This window comes from Porites lutea, chromosome 10 (assembly GCF_958299795.1).
Source record: "Porites lutea chromosome 10, jaPorLute2.1, whole genome shotgun sequence".
NCBI lineage: Eukaryota > Metazoa > Cnidaria > Anthozoa > Scleractinia > Poritidae > Porites > Porites lutea.
This window is the reverse complement of record NC_133210.1, coordinates 22,409,453-22,431,982: the sequence shown is the minus strand read 5'-3', so window position 1 is coordinate 22,431,982 and position 22,530 is coordinate 22,409,453. Positions and strand designations below refer to the sequence as shown.

General features: G+C 40.3%; 1 protein-coding gene across 1 annotated transcript in view; it reads right to left on the bottom strand.

Annotated features, from left to right (window-relative positions):
* Positions 1 to 2,448: 2,448 nt before the first annotated feature.
* LOC140951303 (run domain Beclin-1-interacting and cysteine-rich domain-containing protein-like) overlaps positions 2,449 to 22,530 on the bottom strand; it is a 114,762-nt gene continuing 94,680 nt past the window's right edge. The window contains exons 17-18 of the mRNA XM_073400555.1: positions 16,045 to 16,117; positions 2,449 to 3,077 (exon numbers count right to left, since the gene is read on the bottom strand). Of these exons, the coding sequence (XP_073256656.1) occupies positions 3,011 to 3,077; positions 16,045 to 16,117 (140 nt within the window). The 3' untranslated portion in view covers positions 2,449 to 3,010. The remainder of the gene's footprint in view (positions 3,078 to 16,044; positions 16,118 to 22,530) is intronic.

Below are 22,530 nucleotides of genomic sequence, written 5' to 3'. Positions count from 1 at the left end.
TTACATGAAGTGTGTGTACGGTGCGCGTACGCTACGTCATAACCAAATTTTCTCGGATAGATAGTTTACCAAATTTTCTTACCCATGGTGCTCCGCTGCGCGCGCTTCGCGCGCGCGGGAGCTCCGCTATTAACATAATACATGTTTACAGTGTTTTGGGAAACGTTTTGTATATAACTGATAATACTCTCACTAGTCCAAATTTTATATAAGGCATAATTAGCAGACTTTATTGAGCACATGCGCAAACAACTTTAAAATAAGATTGGTTCTTGCGTGATAACCGTAAAAGTATCAGCCTCGCTTTATTGTATTGGCCTTTTTAATTTCATTGACCTACAAGTTTTGTACCTCGTATAATATTAGTGAATCGTCATTCCATGGTTTTATGCTGTTTACTTTTGTTCAACATTACATACCTCTAAAAACTACTATAACTGAAGACATGAATGAACAGTGCAACGAACCGCACGTATCAGACGTCCCATAACCTAAACCGCACGTGAGTATGCGAGAATTGACTAAAATAATGTAAGAGAAGTTCTTCACTCACCTGCTCCGATAGGAACAACCTCCTTGAACTCAACAAACATTTCTGCAGACATTTTTGCATTAACATGTCTAGGGGGACTAAGTCAGCTCTCCAACCCTTGATGAGCCGGCTAACAGCAAATGTAATTCTTACGGCCAGCTTAAAACATAGAAAACATAGAAAATATGTTTTAAGCTGATGGTTAGAGCCTCTTTTTTTCTTCTCTTAAAATACCAATATGTCCCGCCCGGTTTAGAATCAGTTCTGATTCGCTGACTTCTGCTTCTCCCCGACCACGCTTTCCACTTACAAGGCGCGAGGTCATATCTTGTTTGCATCCCAAGTGGACGCCGTGTAGCGGATCCAACTCCACTCTCAGTACAAGACGATTCTTCCGTTGAAAACGAGCAATTCATGATTATAGATTTTAGCTAACCATCATCCAGCAAAGCAGGCAAGTTTTCGTCGGAAGGCTTACATGACAAATTAAATCAATCCTACATCTTATCACGGTATTATGTAAACAACAGTTTTTCGGTAGAAACACAAATTTTACATTTTTCCTCTTATCATGCTACTAATTGTAGTGTTCAGCGAAGATAGACAAAGTAACATCGAATAAATTCACAGGCGTTCGATGTAGCGTGACACGAAAAACAAGATTTCGCGGGTAAATTGGGCCAATTTCATTCCATCAGTTGATATCTGATTTTATTGAATTAAATGCGGACTTTATCAAAATTACAATCTAATAACCACTAAAAAGTCAAACAGATTCAAGCTGATCACCTTCTTGAAGACCTTGCTAAGGATGTATGAGCTCAATGCCGAGAGAAGTTGATGGAAAATAATTCGTTGGTGAAAATTTGGCGGGAAATTTTTGCCTTCACGCTATTTTAGCGGAACTTTCCAAGTCAGTAATTCCGAGTTACTGAGAAATACTCTTTTTAAGTTTGCTGCACTTTAGCAAAGCTCTAATAGGCTATCAAGAAAAGTAACTTTCTTTAAAAATAAACCGCGCACTTTTGAGAAAATAACAGTGTGAAAATGGCAGAAATCTAGGTCTGGTTCATTGACGACTTGGCGGTAATATCAAGTGCGACATGAAAGACATGGAACTGGGACAAATATTGAAAATTATACTTCAATCGGTTTATTAAAGGTTAAAGATGTCAAGAAAAAAAAGGCAATTTTTTTTCGCTTCGTGTTATCTCATAGAGGTTCAACAAAAGTTGGCTGAAAATCAAGACATTTCATGCCCGTGAAAGGCCCTGGTTTCAAGAAAATTTTTTTTTCAAATAAAAAACCTATCAACTTCTGAAAAAACCACCGTTGATAATCTTTTCAGGTGGCTTTCCTATGGTAAAAAGGTGGAGGTCAAACGCCGACCTCGATCTTTTGCTCCTGCCCGGTTTTTTCGGACAATCACAGTTAATAAGGAATAAATAGTTACTTATTGATAATTAGCATTAAAAACCTTTTCTAAAAAATGCATTTGATTTTCTTGGATATTGCTATGATTAATTGGTTACAGGACTTCCAGGACTTGTGTCGTGTCGTCCATTTCGGTCTGTAATGATACTCGTGTTAACAAATTGGACTCCCGCGATTTCGTCAATCACTTGTATAATTACAGACCGAATTGGACTCCACTCAGTCCTATTAGCATTATCGATTAACCAAAAGCCGTAATAAAAGTTGAAAGAATCGAAATCCATGAAAATGCTAGTAAAACGCCCACCAAGAGTTTCCAAAGGCTGTTACCCCACCTCGCTTGAAAGATAAATTTTAAATTTGTTAGGTTCGACAGGTTTGAGTGTCGCGGCGTTTAAGCCGCGCTTTAATAAAAAAAACAGAAAATTTAGTCCGAACATAAGTAACCACTAACTTGTTGGGCCACGCAATACAAAGAACACTCATTGAAAAAAGATTTATTTTTCCACAGAAAAGAACGGATATACATCGTAAAGTATAAAATATAAAATCACTTAAATAAGATTACAAATGTGAGAATTTCAAAATTGTCGTATTTCCATTAACTCATCGAGGTGTCTATGTACAATGAGATTTAATGAACTGCAATTTTTAAAACTATTACTATCCAGGATTAACTTACCAATCGGTTTGAAATAAATTCTCGTCTCTTTCTTTCCTTTTTATGAAAATCGTGGACAAATACGAAAGAGAAGACATTTAATCTCACTCACATTAAATCTTTGGAGGGTCCTATTACCAATACAGGTTACTGTCTACTGCAGCACTGGCTTTTCGATTGTCACATTGTAGTTTTTGTCTAAAACACCTCTTATTCAGACCTCTTGTCATTTCTAACCCTTTCACTTCTTTCAAAACATCCGCGTCTTGAATAAAGAGCGAGGGCAATTAAGACAGAAGCGCATGCTTTGCCAAACGCAACAGAAGTAACGACTACGGAGGAGGCTTGGGGAGCGATTATTAATCTTGGTCACTATATGGAAGTCATCTGAGAAAGCTATCCTTGCTGAGATCTTCCTCGGGAGACACTGGTTGTTTCAAAAGCTGTTTCCTGAAATTATAAGAAAAGAAATGGTCAAGCACTTTTCCAACATTTACTGTTAGTTTAGTTGGTAGGGCACTAATTTCACTTAATTTGTATAGGTAATAGCGTGATTTGTAATGATATTTGCTATAAATACCACGAGTGATATTTCGAAATTGTTATACGTAATTTCACGAGCCGTTAGGCGAGTGAAATTTAAACAATTTTGAAATATCACGAGTCGTATTTATGCCAAATATCACGTACAAATCATGCTATTATTTGTTTATACTACTACCCATAAAAGGTTTGTAATTTTCAGACGTAGGTATTTCAAATTAACCTGAAATACCACTGCTCTAAGCCAATCAAATTGCAGACATTTCTCATGAAGTAGTATAATACTTATAATAAAACCAGTCAAATTAAAACTAATAACATAAACGCTAAGCCAGAAAAAAGAAATGTTCAAATCCCTTTTAATTGAACTTTAGGAGCCTTCGGTCTCAGTTTACCTTTAAAGGAAGGGGTTAAATGATTAAGAAAAAATATCCCGCAAACACACCTGAAAGGAAAAAACTCTCAGCAAGCTAAAGGTCGCATAGTTACAGAACAAAAAATCACCATGCATCAAGTTCTATCGCAGTAGTAGAATTCTTCCAAACTACGTATACATCATCGAAACCTCCCGCCTCCCACCACAACCCTGTGCGAAATTATAGGTCTCTTCTGTAATCAGTAGCAGCAATTTACAGGTCACGATTTCTAGGGCAAGTAAGCCAAAAATCAGGCCGACTAATGGACTTTTGTGTTCTCGTAGGCCCATTATACATTTTTTTTAGCGGAGCCGGACGAACAGTTATGTGTAGCCTTTACATTTATACCTCACAATATCTGATAGAAAGTTTTACCGTAAAGTTTTTTTTTCTTTCGGGACAGAAATAGGAAAGGAAACGATAACCTTTGACGCTACTTAATAACTATAATTCAATCTTTAGACTACACAAACTGTGGGGTACGTGTTCAGTTGTGGTGCAGTGAATTCATACTGAGACAAGTGCGATAGACTTAATACACTACAAGTTATAAAAGTTACAACAATTTTCAACTTTTTTTTAAAAAAAAAGACAAACTCGGGCTCGAAAATCCGACGAGTCTCTCGTTAGAAGAAAGGAGAACTCTATCATATGTGACCCTCCACAGGAATTTGCTGCTAAAGGTGAAAGCACGCTCACGACACGCTTAGCGTGCCGTAGATCACTGATATACGCATATTAAATTGAAAAACAAAGACGGACACAATTGCCTTTGTTTTTGTAAATTTAACACGCTAGGCCTTTTGTTTTTTTGTAGCGTGCCATATGTCACGGTAAGTGTGCGAATTATAGCACGCTTAGCGTGCAATTTGGGTAAGACACACTGAACACGCTTGATTACTAAAACTGCTAAGATGATAAAAATGGCTTGGGTTTTCAGCGGATTTAATCAGCATTGATAACTGGTCTAAGTGAATCAAATATACCAATTGAGACTGTTTTGGAATTTGATCGTAACCGCAGCCATTTGAAAATCACCACTTAATGGTCGTCTAGCCCGGAATTAACGCGAGACCAGTGTAAACCAATTCCTCCGGGTGTCGGCCGTTGACCGGAATCGCAAAGAGGCCTGCTATCGCATGCGAGGCACTGAAGTTATGTCGCCTGAAAAGTAAGACAACTTGGATGAGGTACGTTTCGATTCCGTATTCAAAGCTAGGGTTGTAAAAATTAAATCTGACGGATGCTTCTGTAACGTAAGTGGAATTCCTTGAGACCCACGTACTCTACTTCGTCCGAACTCAAAACCATTAATTTAAAGTTTTCTTTTAGTGCATCATAGACGTAGTAATGAGCGCGTGCAATTGTCTTGTGTAGAGTTGAAACTAGTTTAGTTATTTACTATTACACTGCAACGTCTGCATGGGAAGTAACAGTAAAGGATCCTTGCTTTGTATACAATATTTTTAGCACTATTCCTCTTAAGTTATGCTGAACGGGCCTCGTTTGATTAAGTTCCGCTCAAGGCTTTGAAACGAAAAGTAACTGTTTGAAGTCGGAGTGCACGAGTCAAAAAGGCAAATTAACACTGACGCAAGAAAAGTTACTGAAGTATGCTCAAAAGCGAGAGCATCGAAGGAAAAGATAGTCACCAACGACTGTATGTTTCTAAATACGTTAGTGTCTCAGATCTCTGTAATACAGAGTTTTGGAGTTTGTCTTCAGATTAACTGTCTGGCTATACATAAAGGCCCAAGCATTTTCAATTTCGGACTAATGGTTCTGGACTGGGACTCATGATTTTGCACAAGATGAGTCCCAGGAATCACCATAACTATTTGTAACCAAATCACTGTATTTAAACAATATACAATTTAATCTCCCGAACAAAGTGACAATTTACTTCAAACATTACGGCTCTTCTTGATATTGCAGGTTGAGAGGCTTAATCAGTTCCTGGCACAACAGCAGAAAAGTGAAGCACAGCGAAGGCAGCAACAAGCCACTGGAAGACGGGAGATTGGCATTCAGTGCGACAAAGGAAATCCCGCTGTTAAGACGGGCGATACAACGGTACAGACCGATTTTGTGTACGTAACGGAGGAGCTAAGAAAACAAGTTCAGGATCTAAAGCAAGTAGTGGCAGAATTAACGGCCTTAAAGCATCAACTCCGAGTACCTGGACAGACCAGTGACCCGCTGTTGACTGAGTAGTTCTCTGACAATCTTGACGATTTGAACGAAATCTACCCGGATAGCGCTACAAGCATCCAGCTACCAGTCGCCGCTGCGAATTCCAATCCGGCCCTCTTCCAAGCTTCTGCGGCTAACAGCAGTTCTTCGATTACTTCAGTACCTCCTCTGGCAGCAGTGGATGTGTTTTCGCAACTGTACTATTTATCTTATGTAAAAACAAAATCAATGTCGGACTTACCGTTATAAATCGTTAAAATCATGAAAAACCAATAATATCGATTTGACACAGCAATTTAGTTTAACAATTTTCACCGATTTCCGTTGTCAATCGATAAAAATCACTTGATTGCTATCAATTTCTATCGATTGCCTACTCCGGGTTGTTACTGATCGTTTCGACTGTTTCGTCCGATTTCGCGTAGCTGTTAATAGTCGGATATCGACGACAGGAGCCGAAGATGTCACTCAATACTTCCTTATCACACGGCGTGTCTGAGCGATTGTCAACGAAGATATGACCAAACACTCTTTCCGTTTCTTGAAAATAAGGTGATATGAATCGCTGGCGTTTTTTGTGAAATATTCGTTCAGCCATGATACCGATTTGTTTTCGATCGCAAAGACTTCGGAAAAGAGCCATGTACTGAGCATTCCGGCTGATGTCCGTGTTAAATTTTCCCTTTGGAAACATATTTTGTAGCAGAAGTATCACACTAACATTTCTATGTCGGCCTTGAGTAAACAGAAGGGAGACGAGAGGGCTATCTGTTGTTTGAGCCACAAGATCATCAAACACCAGCACATTGTTAGACTTTGGGTCAATTTCCCGAGGATCTTCTTTAAACTTTGGAAGGCCACGAATAAACTGAATTTCCTTTTCGATATATGACTGCATCACTTTGTATCTATCCTGCGACTGGCTGTAGTACCACCATATTCGCCTCGGTTTCTTGCTCTCGTAAGAAAATACGATCCGTTGTAAGAATTTTTTGCAAGGAAAAATGTTTTACCACACTGAGTGGGGCCCACCACGAGAAACAAATTATCGAAACATAAATTCTGGATATCCTTTGATTTCCAGGGAAACATCGTCAGGCAATTTAGGTCTCTTGACTATACAGTGCTGAGGTTTTTCCGTTTCTTTGACAGCTGCAATAGTTCGTTTTCGTTCTCTACTTGTTTCCATTTCCGTGCTGGCACACTCCTTGCGTTATACCCAGACTTTTCTTAGACCCGAAAATACTGCTGCTTTTAGCCATTGCTTTCTTTCGTGGCTCTTTAATCGATGCACTTGACGCAGGTGATCATTCAAGGAGAGTAACTCTGGCTTTCCACAAACCGGGCAATCTCTCTTGAATTTATACGGCATCTTTACCACACGAGAACCTCCAACATACTGAAGGAAATAAGTTAATTTCCTGTTTAAATAGCTTCGTTAATCGAATTTGATGACATCACTAGTTCTAATCCAATTCTTGTCAATCGTGATGTAATATTAGGTCGATGTCGGGTCGATGTGGGGTTGATGTGAGGTCGATCAGCGGTCGAGGAGGGGTCGATGTGGAGTCGATGTAGGGTCGATGTGAGGTTGATGTGGGGTCTATGTAGGGTTATGTGAGGTCGATGTAAAATCGATTATTATTTACTAAGGAGAATGCTTAGTAACCCTGCCTTCACCAATATTCTATAAAAGAGGCGCGTTCCTTTCTGAGGTTTAGTTTCCTATCAGAAGGCGAGCGTTTCAAACCGAAAAATGTGGAACAATAACCATCATTACAACCTTCTTCAACGGGGTGCTGGAAATTTGGAAGAAGAAAGTGAAGAAAGCGATTTCTCCCAAGAAAGCGAAGTCTCTCAAGCCAGCCAAGGAATGAAGTCTTCCAAAGAAGAAACAGAAAACTTAGAGCACTGGTCACACATTTTTGATGAGGCCGAGAAACGTTCTGAAACCCAGCTCAACGCATTGATCAATGAGTACGAAGGGAACGGAGATTCAGAAAACGCGGCTCGTATTAAAGCCGAGAACGCTCTCGTTCCTGTTGACAGAAAAGAGCTAAGAAAAGTACTCTTAGAGAATCTACAGTGGATGCGTGCAATGAAAAAAGGTCCCACCTTCAAAAAAGTGATTGAAACCCCAAAAGAGCTTAAAGATACAGACGGATTCGATTGGCTGGAATCGACTGAACTTGCGATCGATAAGCGAGAATTCTCACTCAATCGACTGTACGAAAAGCAGCCCAAACTGTAAACAACCAAAATTTAAGTGTTTTATTGATCACTTCACAATCTTTACAACCTTTTGTCTATACAGTATGTTGCCCAGTATCCGGACACTTCAGTTTAACATTGCAATAACTTTCCTTTGTTGATCGCAAGAGCTCAGAAATTTGGCCCAGAGAAAATCTATTTAGTCCTTAACATGACAAAAGACAGTTTAACTTTTTTGCCTCTAGTTCCATCGCGAAATTAATATTTTTGCAGAGCTCCTATGTTGCCCAGTATCCGGACAACTGGCCCAGTATCCGGACACAACAATGACAACCTAACTGTACATAAATTTCGACAGGAAAACGACTTATAAGCTTCTCTTGCACTTGCTAAGTAGTCTCGCAATCCATTCCAAAAATATAACCTAGCATCGTGAAATAAAAAATAAAAAATGACTGAGGTATGGTGGGGTACGCGGGCGGCTGTTAAATGGCATAATTCTTACTTCCTTGTCTAGGAACTTTTTCACTGATTTAAGGAAGGCATCCGTGGACATGCCGAAGCCGCGGTTTGCTAGCTCAATTACCCAATCTGCAAACGAATTTTTTTCTTCATTTTTTATTAAAAAAAAAAAAGCTTGGCGAAGGGACCTCAATGCGACGGTCAAACGTCACTCTCCTATTTAGTCTGACCTGCAGTGTTGATTTCTTCATGCTCAGTCCCTACAGACCCTACAATAACCCTGCTTTTCTAGCACTAATTCGTCCTTCTTTACCATCTCTCAAGCCCTTTGTGACATTTTTCAGACCGTTGCAACCCCATTCTAGCAGTCACAACTGGGCAAAGTATGAGACTTCCAGGTTCAACTCCGACGCTTTCGGTTATATATAGAAAATGCAGTCACGCGAAACAAGAGGCGCACACGAAATCAAGTCGCCTCGGAATGAGTGAAGAAAATTTCCGTACGGAGTTGAGTAGAATTCCATTTTACGACTATATCATATATCCTAAGCTTTAATTATAGTTATAGATATGAAATAAATCTTATCCGGATAATGTACACGGGTAATTCATCGATTCTGTACAGCAAAGAAAAAAGTGTCCGGATACTGGGCACCTGACATCAATACTTAGTGAATGTTTCTGGGCTCCGTTATTCCAAACAAATCGAATTTTAAGAAGAATTAATAAACTTTCTGAGAACCGGACTTCTTTAAGTATCTTCACGTTAAATATAAAACCGTTTCTTTGAAAATATGACATACTACCAACCCTTTTTGAGCAGCACTAATTTTACTGCGCAGTAAACAGCGTAAATATTAGCCGTGAAATGTTTATTCACCTGAACAGAACGGCGTCTTCTGCGACTGTTTCGCAAGCTTTCAACTCGCCAAAACCTTCATCTTAAAGCCGAAATGTTCAGCTTTCATTCGAAATACTTCGTTTACCGATAACTGAAAAGGGCGCCTCAAAAATTGAGTTTTTGTTTTAAGTGTCCGGATACTGGTACCGTCCGGATACTGGGTAACATACTGTACAGGATAGTACTAAGTTAAAGGCAAACACACACTGACTCAAAATGCCCTCGCTATCACACGATAGTGATCAAGCTCTATTACTTTTAAAGAGTGTTCAATACCCATTTTTCACATTACTGATCCATATAAAATCCTATTTACAGCGGTCTTACCTAAGCGAGTATAAGAGGGATCGCACAAATGCATTCATTACCATTTCCATAGAAGTTTCGACTAATACCGGTTATGGCTGCTAACGAAGCCCAGTCCCAAGGACCTCAGGTACCTGGTGCTCCACAGACCAATGTGGTGCAGGACATTCTAGGCGAACAACCTCCGGCACAACCAGTTCTCGACGCCAACGGGCTTGAAGTAATGTGTCTACCGTGTTTTTCATACTTCGCTAGCGTTGCTGCCGCTTTTCATGTGCACGTGTCGGCGTGTTCTTATTTGTCCCTTCCCTGCGTTTACCTGCGTAGTGTTCGTTCTTCACTCCATCTAGCTTGCTTTCTTCCTTAGGCCCTTTTTTCTGTGTTGTTTATTTGCATTCTCTAAGTTTTACCCTATTGCTAACGCTAAAAAGGAAAAAACACCAAGAGGGCTAGCCAATACGTTAAGAACGATGAGAGTGGAAATAAAGGTCAGTGGAAATCACGCACAAAAGCCTACAGAAATGACGACGAAACAGAAAAAATATATAGAACAAGAAAGAAAAAGATACTGCGCCCGCCATAAAGTGTAGTAACTATGCAAGGCGTAACAAACAAAATTAAGGACCTTCTAACGCCGGAAAAAACTTAAGCAAAATTATCACCAGAATGAGTAAAAATAAATAATACGACAAACACCAGACATAAGGAACAAACAGATAAGTCGAGGCATTGTCTTACATCCTTTAGTTTGCCCTTTTCAGGCTGATCCTGTGGCTCAGTTACGCCGGCGTGTTGAGACTCTTGAAAGTCAGCAGAAGGCCTCCGACACTGACACGCAAATAGACCGCCTCACTTCCTATGGCCTGAGACACGAAACGGATTTGATAAGTACGCTGCTCTTTCCACGGTGGACTCCTTGGCTTCAGACGCAAAGCAGCACAACCATCCTAAGGCATCCTTTTTAGCTGTTGCCTCTCAGACATTGCGTGGTCACCTTCAGAAGCTCACTAAGCTTTTCGAGGCGTATTTCCTCGCCTTATTTGTCGACAAGGAGTATTTGCAGATCCTGGACCGCATCTCGAAGGTTGACAAGTCCTTCCGTGCAGAAACCACTCAGCGTGTTGCCAAATTTCAAGATACGCCGGGTCCCTCTGGCAGAGGATCCAATAGATCGCGGCGTGTAGTCTGTTACTACTGTGGTCTGCCTGGCCATGCTGCTCCAAGATGTTTTCGTCGTTTGCAGCCTGGCAGTCGTTTTTCTCCTTATTCTATGCCTTGGCGTGGGCGTTGTGTTAATCAGTAGCTTTCTCGCTTTTCATTTGCCTGTGAATGAGCTCCTTAGCAACAAATAAAATTTTGTTCATTGCTACTAGTTTTCTGGGTCCTTGTTCCTTATCCGCTCGAGGGTGGCAGTTTTGAAAGGGAGTCAATTTCCCTTTTAGTTATTTGCGGCTCAAAACTGCCATCCCCAGAGCCACCTCCTCCATTTTTATTTGCCCTTTTTCCTTTTCTCTTAGCCCCCTTCCAAGAGTTTTAAGGGTGCCTCTCCTACCATTCGACAGTGGGAATTTTCCGCGGATTTCGACCCTACAAGTGTTATCGGTCCTTCAGTGCGTTGGGTCAGCTTTGATGGCTCGCCTCTTGAGGTGGCTTAGGGGATGACAGATGGCAACACGCATATTGCATCTAAGTTCGTAGAAGATGTTATGCGCGGATGTTTCCATGCTCACCTTCAGAGATCCCGACTCTTTTGTTGCTGGTAACCTACAAAATTATTTTCCAGCCTTGGGGCGCATCGCCAACGTTGCCCCGTTTGATCTTACACCCAAGATTTTGCTGGGGATCAAGAACTGTGTTGACGTGCAAGATTTCTCTCAACTCTTGTAAACCGTTTGCTCAATTCATTTCTGATATCATTATTGATCGGTTGAGGACTGGAGCTACCTCCCTGTGGGGAAGGGTCGGTGAAGTTCCCCCTCCTCATTTGGTTATGCTGTTGGCAGTTCTAAGCTTTCCCCTTTAGCCTGGGGTCAAGTTCAAGCCACATTTGTTGGCCAATCTGGTCACTGCAGATTTTATGGTTCTCCCTTCTAATCTGCAGTGCGTTCTAGATGGTTCTCCCCTTCCTTTCTTTTCTCCGTATCCTGTTCCTGGTTCTTCAGGGGTCAATTTGTCTGCCAAGCGTCCTTACATCCATGGCCACTTTTTTTAAACTCCTATGTTTTGCCCCCTATTATTCTCATTTCCCAGGTCTCTCATTTTGTTAAAAGTCAATCCTTTCCTTGTACCATTAGTGTTCCTGACATTCGACCCCAAAAATTCTTGTGGCCTCTTTTGCAATCATATTCGTCTTTCCAACTCGCTCCCAGGGGTACCCTCGGAATGATTCTTCCCATCTCTTCTGAAGGATTTTCTCCGCGTTGGCCCCTCCCTTGGGATTTTTGGGTGTTTCGTATTGTTCCCCTTTAGGATATTCATGAAATAGAATATACTAATTTTCGGTTTAGTCTGTTCACATAATTTTTCTACATCGGTTCGTTATCTTGGACTTTTTGCTATTCATAGCGACATCAGCTATTGTAATGAGAATGTGTTACGCGTGATCATTAAAATTCAGGTTTTTGACACCTCCTGTCTCTTTTTGTCTCCAATCTCATACCACTCTACCCATTCTTCCTTCTCTCTAGGCTCTTCCTCCTGTTCCGCACTTATTCGTCCCAGCAGTTACGGGCCCATCTTGCCACTATCCCAATGACCAGTTTCGTCAAAATTGTGGTTATGCTAGGCGTCGTATTCACTCAGCCGCTCCCACGGCAGTCAGTTTCGACCTCCCTGCTATTGACCTACGTATCAGCTACCTCCAGTCAGCAAGCCTATCGTCTGCTTATTCCAGGCAGAAATAATAATTAAAGGCTGAGCTTGGAGGCTTTCTTTACACCCTCCCTGGCAATAAAAGCCTTTTTGATGCCACCCCCGTAGATGTTTGCCGCTTTTTGGTTTGCAAGGACTCAAAAGGTAAAACCCAAGTCCATAACATAGGATGTCTACCTTGGTCAGCGGGGTTCCTTCCCTTCAAGTGCCCATTGCGACTGGCCTACTCCACCGTTGATTCATACATTGGCGAGTTACGCTCTATATTTTCCGACATTGGTCGTCAAGGTGAGTGGAATAGAACTTTCCTTATTGGTAACCCAGCCTCCGATTTGTTAGTACAGCAGTACCTTAAAGAGTTCACTGATGGGCAACTCCGGGCCAGCATTGCCCAAGCAGGCTGTACCACTTTTTGCTGACAAATTGCTTTTGCTTTCTCGACTCATCGAAAAGCGTCTTCTCCTCTCGCCCCTTTCGCCAACTGAGATGTTTGTCACCGCCAGAAATCAAGCGTTCTCCAAGGCTCTTTTCTTTTCTGGTGACCGTGGCGGGGATCTGGGGCAAGTTAAGACCTTGGATATTGCTTGTTTCCCTGATGACAATGGATTCTTATTTAATCACATTTGGGGAAAGACTTTGAGGGATGATGCCTCCCAAACAATGCAGAAAATCCAAATTTTTTAGTGCAAACAATTGAAAGTGAGTGCAGACGGTTGAAATTAAATGGATTTTCAGCCTCGAGTTAAGAGTCTGTCAGTAGAACAACAGACAACTCCTTTATGTACTTTTTTTGGTGACAATGAAGAAAATTTTAAAAGAGGAAAATTACAAGCCATGTAAACATAAAACCATTCTTTTTTTAGCTTCATTCACGCGGCTTTTTGACCCACACTCCACGAAAGAAACCTGAAGAAACAAAAGCCGAATAGCAAATGCAAAATTCTTAACCATGAAATACATCTGGAAAGAAAAGCACTTTATTCAATGGAAAAAGTAGTGTGATTGAAGTGTTGCGGGAAAATGTTTTTAAAAAACTTTTTGTTCTGTTTGTTTGTATTTTAGCCATCTTCGCGTTTGGAAGGCGAATACTACAGGAACATACCCCTCTTAAAGCCTTCTTTCTACAACCAACACGATCATACTAATTCCAGAAAGCTAATGAGTGAGATTAGAAACGTTTTCGTTTTCTTCCTTACTCCGTTGTAATAGCCTGCGTGAAGAACATAAACAGCCATCGATGAAATCCCCGTTGCGATGCTTTCCTCAACCGAAACCCTAATAAACAAAACTGCAGCTTTGAGCAACAAAGAAATCTTGATAGCAGCTGTATTTCTTTCCGTGGCGGCAGTGGAAGAACATTAGGAACTTTAAGATAGGTCACTCGGTCGCCTGGGACGGTTGGATAGATGTCACGTCACGCAAAACACACGCGACCTTAACTCAAAAGGTGTTGGCTTAGGAGAGGAAAGTTCAAATGAAAACATCGACTAGTTTTGAAAACTAGCTAGCTTTAATTTGTACCTTTATTCTTCTGACTGGTATTCTTCGTATAAAATAAGAAACTCTTCTCCAGTAATTCAACCTTCTACAAGTGAGTTTCGCACATGACTTCACCGTCTTCTGTTTTGTTGTCCGATCTTAAATTGAAAATTTTCGCGCCTTCTTACCGTCATGGCCCCAGGCCGCCCGTATAAGCATCCAACCGTCCCAGCCTACCGTAGTGAACTATCTTAAATTCCCTATTAAAAGTTAAAAACGTAAATGTCAAAAGGTTTTAGTTTTCGGTAAACAAATTTCTAGTTGCTGCGTATTTATCCATCAATTCACCTGTCAAAATTTTGACCGATCTTGGTCGAAGTTGTCATTTGTAGGCAGGAACAGGAAGCGGTGCCAAGTGGTGAAACGTAAAAGAGAACAAGGAACTAATTTTTTTGCAGGTCTACCATTAACAAGTAATCACATGATTTTTCTCGTGCAATTTGAGTACCTGTGCTGATTGATCCAAACTTCTACCCCACATTACCTACACTTATTCGGTCGCGTATAAGTCAATGTCACATCCACCAGCAATAACATATTTATGTCACTAATGCCTTTAACTTCAGTTGATATCATTGTCACAGTGTCACACTGTCACACAGTGCTCAACCTGTGTGTAGTAATACAATTTTACGTTCAGACAGTGAGGGACAAAAGTGTTGAAACACTTCCATAAAATGGCGCCTTTTTTTGCATAGTGAATGTATTTATCCCCTTCCCCTGTGTACCCCCACCCACTCCCCCCAAAACCAAAGTCGTATATTAACCCCCCACGTCTTTCTTCAACTATAAACAACATTGGGGTGGGGAGATTTACGGCGTTTAAACAGAATCAACTACTTTTGTCCCAGATTGAAGTATAAGCACAAGGCGAATCTGGCTTGTCGTCTTAGAAGGATTTCAGAAGTATTTCCATTCTCAGAATGAAGATTTTTATCTAGCTGCCTGTGGCAAAGCCCTACGATAGGGCTCCTTTTTAAATTCTACCCTGTCATCAGTCTACGTTACTACAAACTCGCATGAGATGCGCATGCGCGTTGCTGATCAGTGCTTTTCGCTAGAAAAGTACAATGCGTGAGTGATTATTGCCTTAAAATCAATGGAAATCTTAAACATCGTTAGCTTCTTTTAACATCTGTCTCTTATCAGGGAGGGATTAAACTAGTATACTTTGTCACAAGAACCTGGACAGAAAATCGATCCGGTAAATGACATGTTAATAAACAGTTTTCAAGATAATAACTTGACCTATTGCTGCTGTGTTCAAACCTGTCTTTACTACTTAACGGGGTGGGGGAAAGGGGAGGTTAAGTCTGGGCAATGATTTTCGCCAAGTTCCTGTTTTTACTTTACTTCCTGTTTTTTGGCATAAAATAAGACTTAACTGGATGCAAGACTTTTTCGTTCCACGTCTGTTAGCAGATTATAGCGAGATTAAGATTCAACTTTACACCAAACTGCAAACGTGAATTTGTACCACGTGCCTAAGTTTTCCTTATTTTTCGTTTACTGTTTATTGCTTCTACACAATAATAAGTAGTTTTATGCTAGTTTTATCCATAAGAATCGTTCTGGATTGTTTTTATCTGCGTATTTTCTATTCTGAGAAATTATTAACTGACGTTTGACGTAAACGTGAATCTTAATCTCTGTAATTTCTCATTCTTAAATCACCCCAAGCCTTTAAGAGTGAAACCCCTACCTCAAAAGTGAAATCATCCGCCCTCAAAGCATAGATCATGGACTTGCGGACTTCTTTGCAATGATTTATTGCTTATTTGTTGAAGTAAATTTAAGTCAATCAAGGGAAACATGGCTTTAACGCTAGGCTTAATCTTTACATTACCTCAACTTCTGAAGCAAGCCTAAGAACCTGCTTTCTTCCCTGCTTTCGTAATTGCAGGTTTATAGCGACCATGGTACTAAAATGAGTAATTGGATCCAAAATGTATTAAAACCAGCAACAAAAATATACCTTATGCGTATCCGTTCACACTTGGGACATTTTCCCTCAACAAAACAGTTTTTGTGAAATGATGCGCGGCAGCCTGTAAAAAAAGGAAATGAAACAAGATAAAATAAACAAAAAGTTATTTTTCAAAAATACCATAATACTCTTTGTTGTCCCTCCAAAATTTTGCATAAGCATTGTTTTCAATTTCTTTTGGGGCGATGATAAGTTCCAAACGTCAGGGTGTAACTTTTTTGAGCCTCCATTGTTATTGATAAATCACCTATTCACGAATTTAAGAAGCGGCCAGTGTAAGAATCGACCACTTCAGATGACGAAAAATAGATTTCTTCATTTTGTCTTTCTGAGATAATTGGCCATTTCATTAGCAAAAATATATATTTGTTCGGCACATAGTGGTAAACGTTTGGGAAGCGATTTGCCTGGACGGTCCAATATACGAAGGTATAGTAGGGCTATAAATGCCATGTTGGGACGGGTCACTCCTTTCTTCCTTAGTTTCCGCCAGCGGAGCAGGGAACAAAGAATCGGCCTGCCCGCCCGCCCACCCATTTTATCTTAACAAAAAAAATGCGCGTGGGTTGTTCACACTGCTACCCTAAGCCAGGCTGTTCCGGCTTGGCTTAGACCGCTACCGCGTTATTATTCCTGTATCATATTCAAACTGAGCATGAATGACAGTGTTGTGGAATAGATTACGATTTAAATTAATGCTACAATTGCCACAAGTCAACCTTACGAGTTTCTTAGAGAGCGGAGCGTGTTTTTTAGGCCTCGAAGCGGCCAAGCGTGTTCGTCCCGCGCCATATTACATGGGACGAAGGACTAAATTAATGCTTGCTTTATCAAAGAAAGGCAAAATATTTAAATTCTAACTGTTGGGGATAAGCATAGAATTTTTCAACTCGAACGGTAAAAACTAAAATAAAAATACAAAACATGTAGGTAGAGAGCCAACTAGAACTGAAAAACGAACAAAATACTCACAAGTTCTGTGCTCTCTCTGCAATAAAACGCAACAACGCGCGCCGAAGAACCCGCTAGTCACATGGAGAAAAGGGGGGTCACGTGACTAACGCTCAGGTCCCTATCTACAAACAGAACAGTTTTCGGATGATTTTCATATTCGATGTTTAAAATTAGATTTGTCCCGAACATCCAGCCCGCCTTGGGGTGATCGCGTAGAACGTCCCAACAGTTAAACTCAGCATCTACATCTTATCTACTTCTTTCAAATCGTTCTCAAGCAAGCACAGCTTTAGTATAGCACGAACATAGACAACGTCTTTGGTCTTGACCTTCACACTCTGTACCAGACCATCTGGACCCGTGTAAGTCTCCGGTTAGAAAATCCGGTTAGGAAAGGAAATAAAAAAAGACGCATATAAGAACTCTCCTAATCACGTAAGGCAGTTTCAAGATACTGCTTCTTTATAATAATAATAATAATAATGATAATAATAATAATAATAATATAATTCATTTATATAGCGCTATTAATACTAGTTATTCATAGCGCTTTACAATTTTAAACCTTATACTAACTATAAAATAGTTTTTACAATTTCATCCTACCATACAAAATTCTACAATTATATATAATTAAAAAATAATTACTGATTACATCTTACACACTACAAAAAAATAGGGAAAAAAAGAAAATACATAATAGTATGCAAAATAATAAAGCAAATGCCCATCTAAAGATAGGCCATTTTAAAAAGCATTGTCTTCAGTCCTGATTTAAATGCTTGTATATTTGACGACATGCGCAACTGAAAAGGCAGTTCAATCCATAGCTTAGGAGCGCATACAGAAAATACTCTATCGCCATAGGTAACAGTTCTAGATTTAGGAACACTAAGCAGATGTTGAGACTGAGATCTTAGATTGCGGGTATATTTAGGCTTATTAAGTAGCTCAGATATGTATTCAGGAGATAAATCATTAAGTGCTTTGTAAGTCAGCAGTAGCACTTTAAACCTTATACGACAGGAAACAGGGAGCCAATGTAGTCTAACTAGAACGGGAGTTATATGATCATATTTACAAGTAAAAGTTATAATGCGAGCCGCGGTATTTATATTTGCCAGTGATTGTCAAATTTGGATTTGATGAGACTGCAGAAAACCGGGAATTTCATCGTCCGTCACGGCGTAAGTCTTGCTACGCGAAATTTAGCAGCTACAAACTTGAAAGAGCAAAACTGAAAATAAAACGCAGCATGTGATTCGACAGAAACAAGCTCTCATGGTAAGCGAAAATGGTTGAACAGTGAAGTGTGTTTTTTCTGCGAGAAGGGAACTCAAGACGGTCATGGAGAACTCCTCCAGGTGTCTACATTTGAGACAGACGCAAGTATAAGAACAATAATAACAGAGCTTAATGATTCCCGACTACTTGTGAGAATAGTTGAAGGAGATGTTATTAGGATCGGAGCTAAGTATCACCTGAAATGCTTGATTGAATTGACAAACAGATATCGCGGTCACGCCAGGAAATCAAACAACGATGAGCAAAACATTGATGAAAACGTGTGTAACTCCCGCGCGTTTATCGAGCTTGCAAGTTATGTCAAAAAGGAAGTCAATTCTGGAAAACTCCTGTTTAAATTGTCGCAGCTGGACTCTTTATATGAAAGTCGCCTGGAGGATCTAGGTAATGTGAAATCAGTAAACAAGACCAGGCTAAAGGAGCGCTTTTTGGAATACTTCAAGGAAACTCGAGAACAGTCCGACGGCAGGAACACTCTCTTAGTTTTCAAAGCAGGAATGTGTACCATGATTCAAGATGCCTTAAAGAAGAGAGACTTCCCAGAGGACGCCATAATTTTGGCCAGGGCTGCCTCAATAAGGAAAGACATGAAGGCATTCTCTTCAACGGATCTTTTCCGGAAAAATGTGAAGACACGTCCCTGCCATCAAATCTCAAGACCCTCATTTCCTTAATTCTCAGTGGATCCAACTTGAAAAACCAAGAGAAACAAGAGTCTCAAGCATGCCTCACTATTGGCCAGACCATAGTCTTTAATGCTAAGAAACGATCAAATGCTGATCCAGAGGCAAAACCAAGACATTCGTTAGAGCACAAGCCACCACTGTCTGTTTACATTGGGTTGAACATACATGGGCTGACCAGAATTAAGCATCTTATCAATCAGTAGCACCAGCTGGGAATCTGCATTTCCCATGAAAGGGTTTTACAACTTGAAGACTGGATTGCCAAAGCAACATATATATATATATATGTATGATTTACATTACTTACATATAAAGCATATAGATATATGATTACTTTGCAACTATACACAAATTACTTAACAGTCCAGATATATAATACAGAGTAGCCAAAGTAACTTAAGTAGTTCTTTCATACGCACGCACACACACACACACGCACACACACGATTACTGATTATCCGCCTAGAAACGTCCTCAAAGAGCCTCTAGAGAGTTAGCGCGATTGCTGTTCTCCGTACATCTCGACAAAGGAAATAAAGACTAAAGATCATTTTCCCGGATACACGCTCCCCATTTTGCACTGAATTTTCTTAAAATCCCAGTTTTAATGGCATAACGTCTTTCATAATCAAGACAATTTGGAATGGTTCGAGACGAGTTCCCATGAAGGGTTAAGGCCTTTTTGTTTGGAGAAATAGATGTGATACCTCACGATTAAAAAGCAGGTTTGAAGTATCGTTCACGAGGCCTATGCAAGACAAAAAGGAGAATTATTCGTTAAGAAAGCAAGAGCTGTTTTTCATCCAGTCACTAATTTCATTCCAAAAGGATTTAACGAAAGGACATTCCCAAAAGAGGAGCAAAAATGTTTCAGAGCTTTCGTTACAGAAACTGCATTGATCATTAGATTTGATTCCAATTTTAAAAAGGAAATACTTCGTTGCCAATTTTCCATGCAGAAGTTTAAGTTGAAACACACGTAATTTAGATTCCTTGGTACACAGAAAAGCAAGGGTATATGACTTACCCCAATCAGTCGTGTTAAAGTCAAAAGAGTTGCAGTCTGCCAGCCATTTTTCCTGACTTTGACAAGGGACAGAGGCGCTTTGAGTTAGAAATGATTTGTAAGCTAGTTTACAGAAAGCTTCAGAGGACAGCACGCTTTTGGTGTCGGTTTTAGCATCTTTCATCTGTGGACATTTGTTTTTACGTTTTATATTCGAGATGGCACATATCACGTTGTGGTACTGTAGAAAGCGGGCTTTTATCGCAAACTTTTCCTTGCAAGTATCAAAAATTAAAAATTGTGAATCCTCATCCAAAAGGCCACTTACGAAGTAAATACCTGCCTGCCAATTGCCACCAGGAGTGTGAACAAACGCTGATTATTCTGCTGCTATCGATCTGCTATCGATCTGACTTTCTGTGATCTTTGTCTGTGAGTGTGGAATCTCGTCGATCGCTCAAACATACTGCCTGAGATCTTCGCGCCAAAACCCTGCAAAATGTCGGAAGAAGGAGCCGAAGCTGCGGCCCCAGCTCAAGATCAAAATCAAGGTTTCTTTACTGGTAATATCATGAACTTCGAGCGACCTAAATTCGATTCCCGCCGGGAGAATCGGCTAGAAGCATTGAAAGCCTTCAAAAAGAAATGTGGTTACATCTTCAAAGGAAGTCTTGTGAATATTTCGAATGAAAGAAAATGTATTTTGGTTTGAAGGTGAGGATGTAAACGACTATGATCTGATGTGGACTAAGTTGGAACGAGCGGTAAGTCCAGAATGTAACGAGATTGTTGCTTCTAAGAAATTTAAAGAACGAGTGAAAAAACCTGGAGAGACAATAACTGCTTTTGTCACTGATCTGCTGCTGTTAGTGAAAGACTGTAATTATGTAGACGAAGATAGACAAGTGAGAGATAAGTTTGTTTATGGTGTCTCTGATGAAGAACTAAAGAAAAGATTGCTAGAAAAAGGAAACACTCTCACAAGAGTTGAAGCTATTACAATTGGCAAGGCTTATGAAAGTACAAAGATTGAAGTCCAAGAGTGCAGTGCAAACCGAACTCCTGCAAAAGAGAGTATAAAAGCAGTTTCTAAAGATAAGCCCAAGAAAGTCCGCATGTGTAATTACTGTGCCAACAAAAAGGGAGCTCATAGCTTTTCAGACAAGAAACTCTGCCCCGCCTGGGGAGCAGTCTGTAGAAAATGTAAGGTCAAAAATCACTTTCAAGACTCAAAGGAGTGTAAACGCTTACAAAAAGGAAAACAGGAGAAACACTCAGATCCAACCTCAAAACCGTTTGTACTGAGAGTAGAAGAAGATGGTGAGGATCACTATTATGAAGTTCTTGACAAAATCTGTGTACTTAATCAAAACTGTGATCACAAGAAAGCTTTTGCAAACCTACTGCTGTCGAAGAAAAGAATTCCTGTTAGCTTTCAGATAGACTCTGGTTCAACATGTAGCATTCTCCCTGTGAATGTGTACAAAGACATCAGTGGAGATTATGATCTCACTGACCTTAACACTGTAGTCAAGCCTGTTCTGTCGCTCTATGATGAAGAAACCAAAATTCAGACCCTGGGAACAAGAAAAGTCTTTGTGCTAAATCCTGCAACCAGTGAAGAAAGGATCATTCAGTTTAGAATTGTTGACAGACAACTAACACCTCTGATCGGTCTAAATGACTCTGAAACACTCAAACTCATTGAGCTCTTACGAGAGAATATTGCTGTAGTAGCCCCAGCTAACCCAAATGTCCCTGTAACTGCCAGTGAAGTGACAGCACCACTCACCTTGGAGACCATTCTGACTAACTACCCTCAAGTCTTTGATGAAGGTGTAGGAAAGTTTGAGGGCGAGCTACATCTTCACACAAGTAATGATGTCACTCCTCACAAAACAGCTACTAGAGAGATCCCTCTCTCTGTGAAGAACAACTTTATTGCTGAAGTAAAAGACCTCCAACAGCAAGGTATAATTGAGAAAGTGACTGAGCCTACCGAATGGGTAAGTGCTCCTACAATTGTAAACAAACCTTCTGCTAAGAATGGAATTAGACTTTGGATAGACAGCAGACCACTGAACACGGCACTCAAACGATCTGAGTACCCAATCCCAACTGTCGATCATCTGCTTACAGACATTAGCAATGCTAAAGTATTCTCCCTAGCTGATATCAAGACTGCTTTTTGGCACGTACAATTAGATGCAGAAAGCTCCTTGCTGACAACCTTTAATACCCCTTTTGGACGGATGAAATAGAAAAGAATACCTTTTGGCATCAGTGTAGCACCTGAAGAATTTCAAAGAAGAATTGATGAGAATTTAGAAGGATTAGAAGGTGTAAAAGCCATAGCTGATGATATATTGATCTGGGGCGATGGAGAAAACATTGAAGAAGCAACAGCTAGCTATGACAAGAGACTGCTTGCCTTGTTGGAGCGATGCCATCAGAAGAATATTAAACTCAATAAGGAGAAGTTCCGGCTGAGGAAGACTGAGTTGTTCTACATGGGTGTGGTCC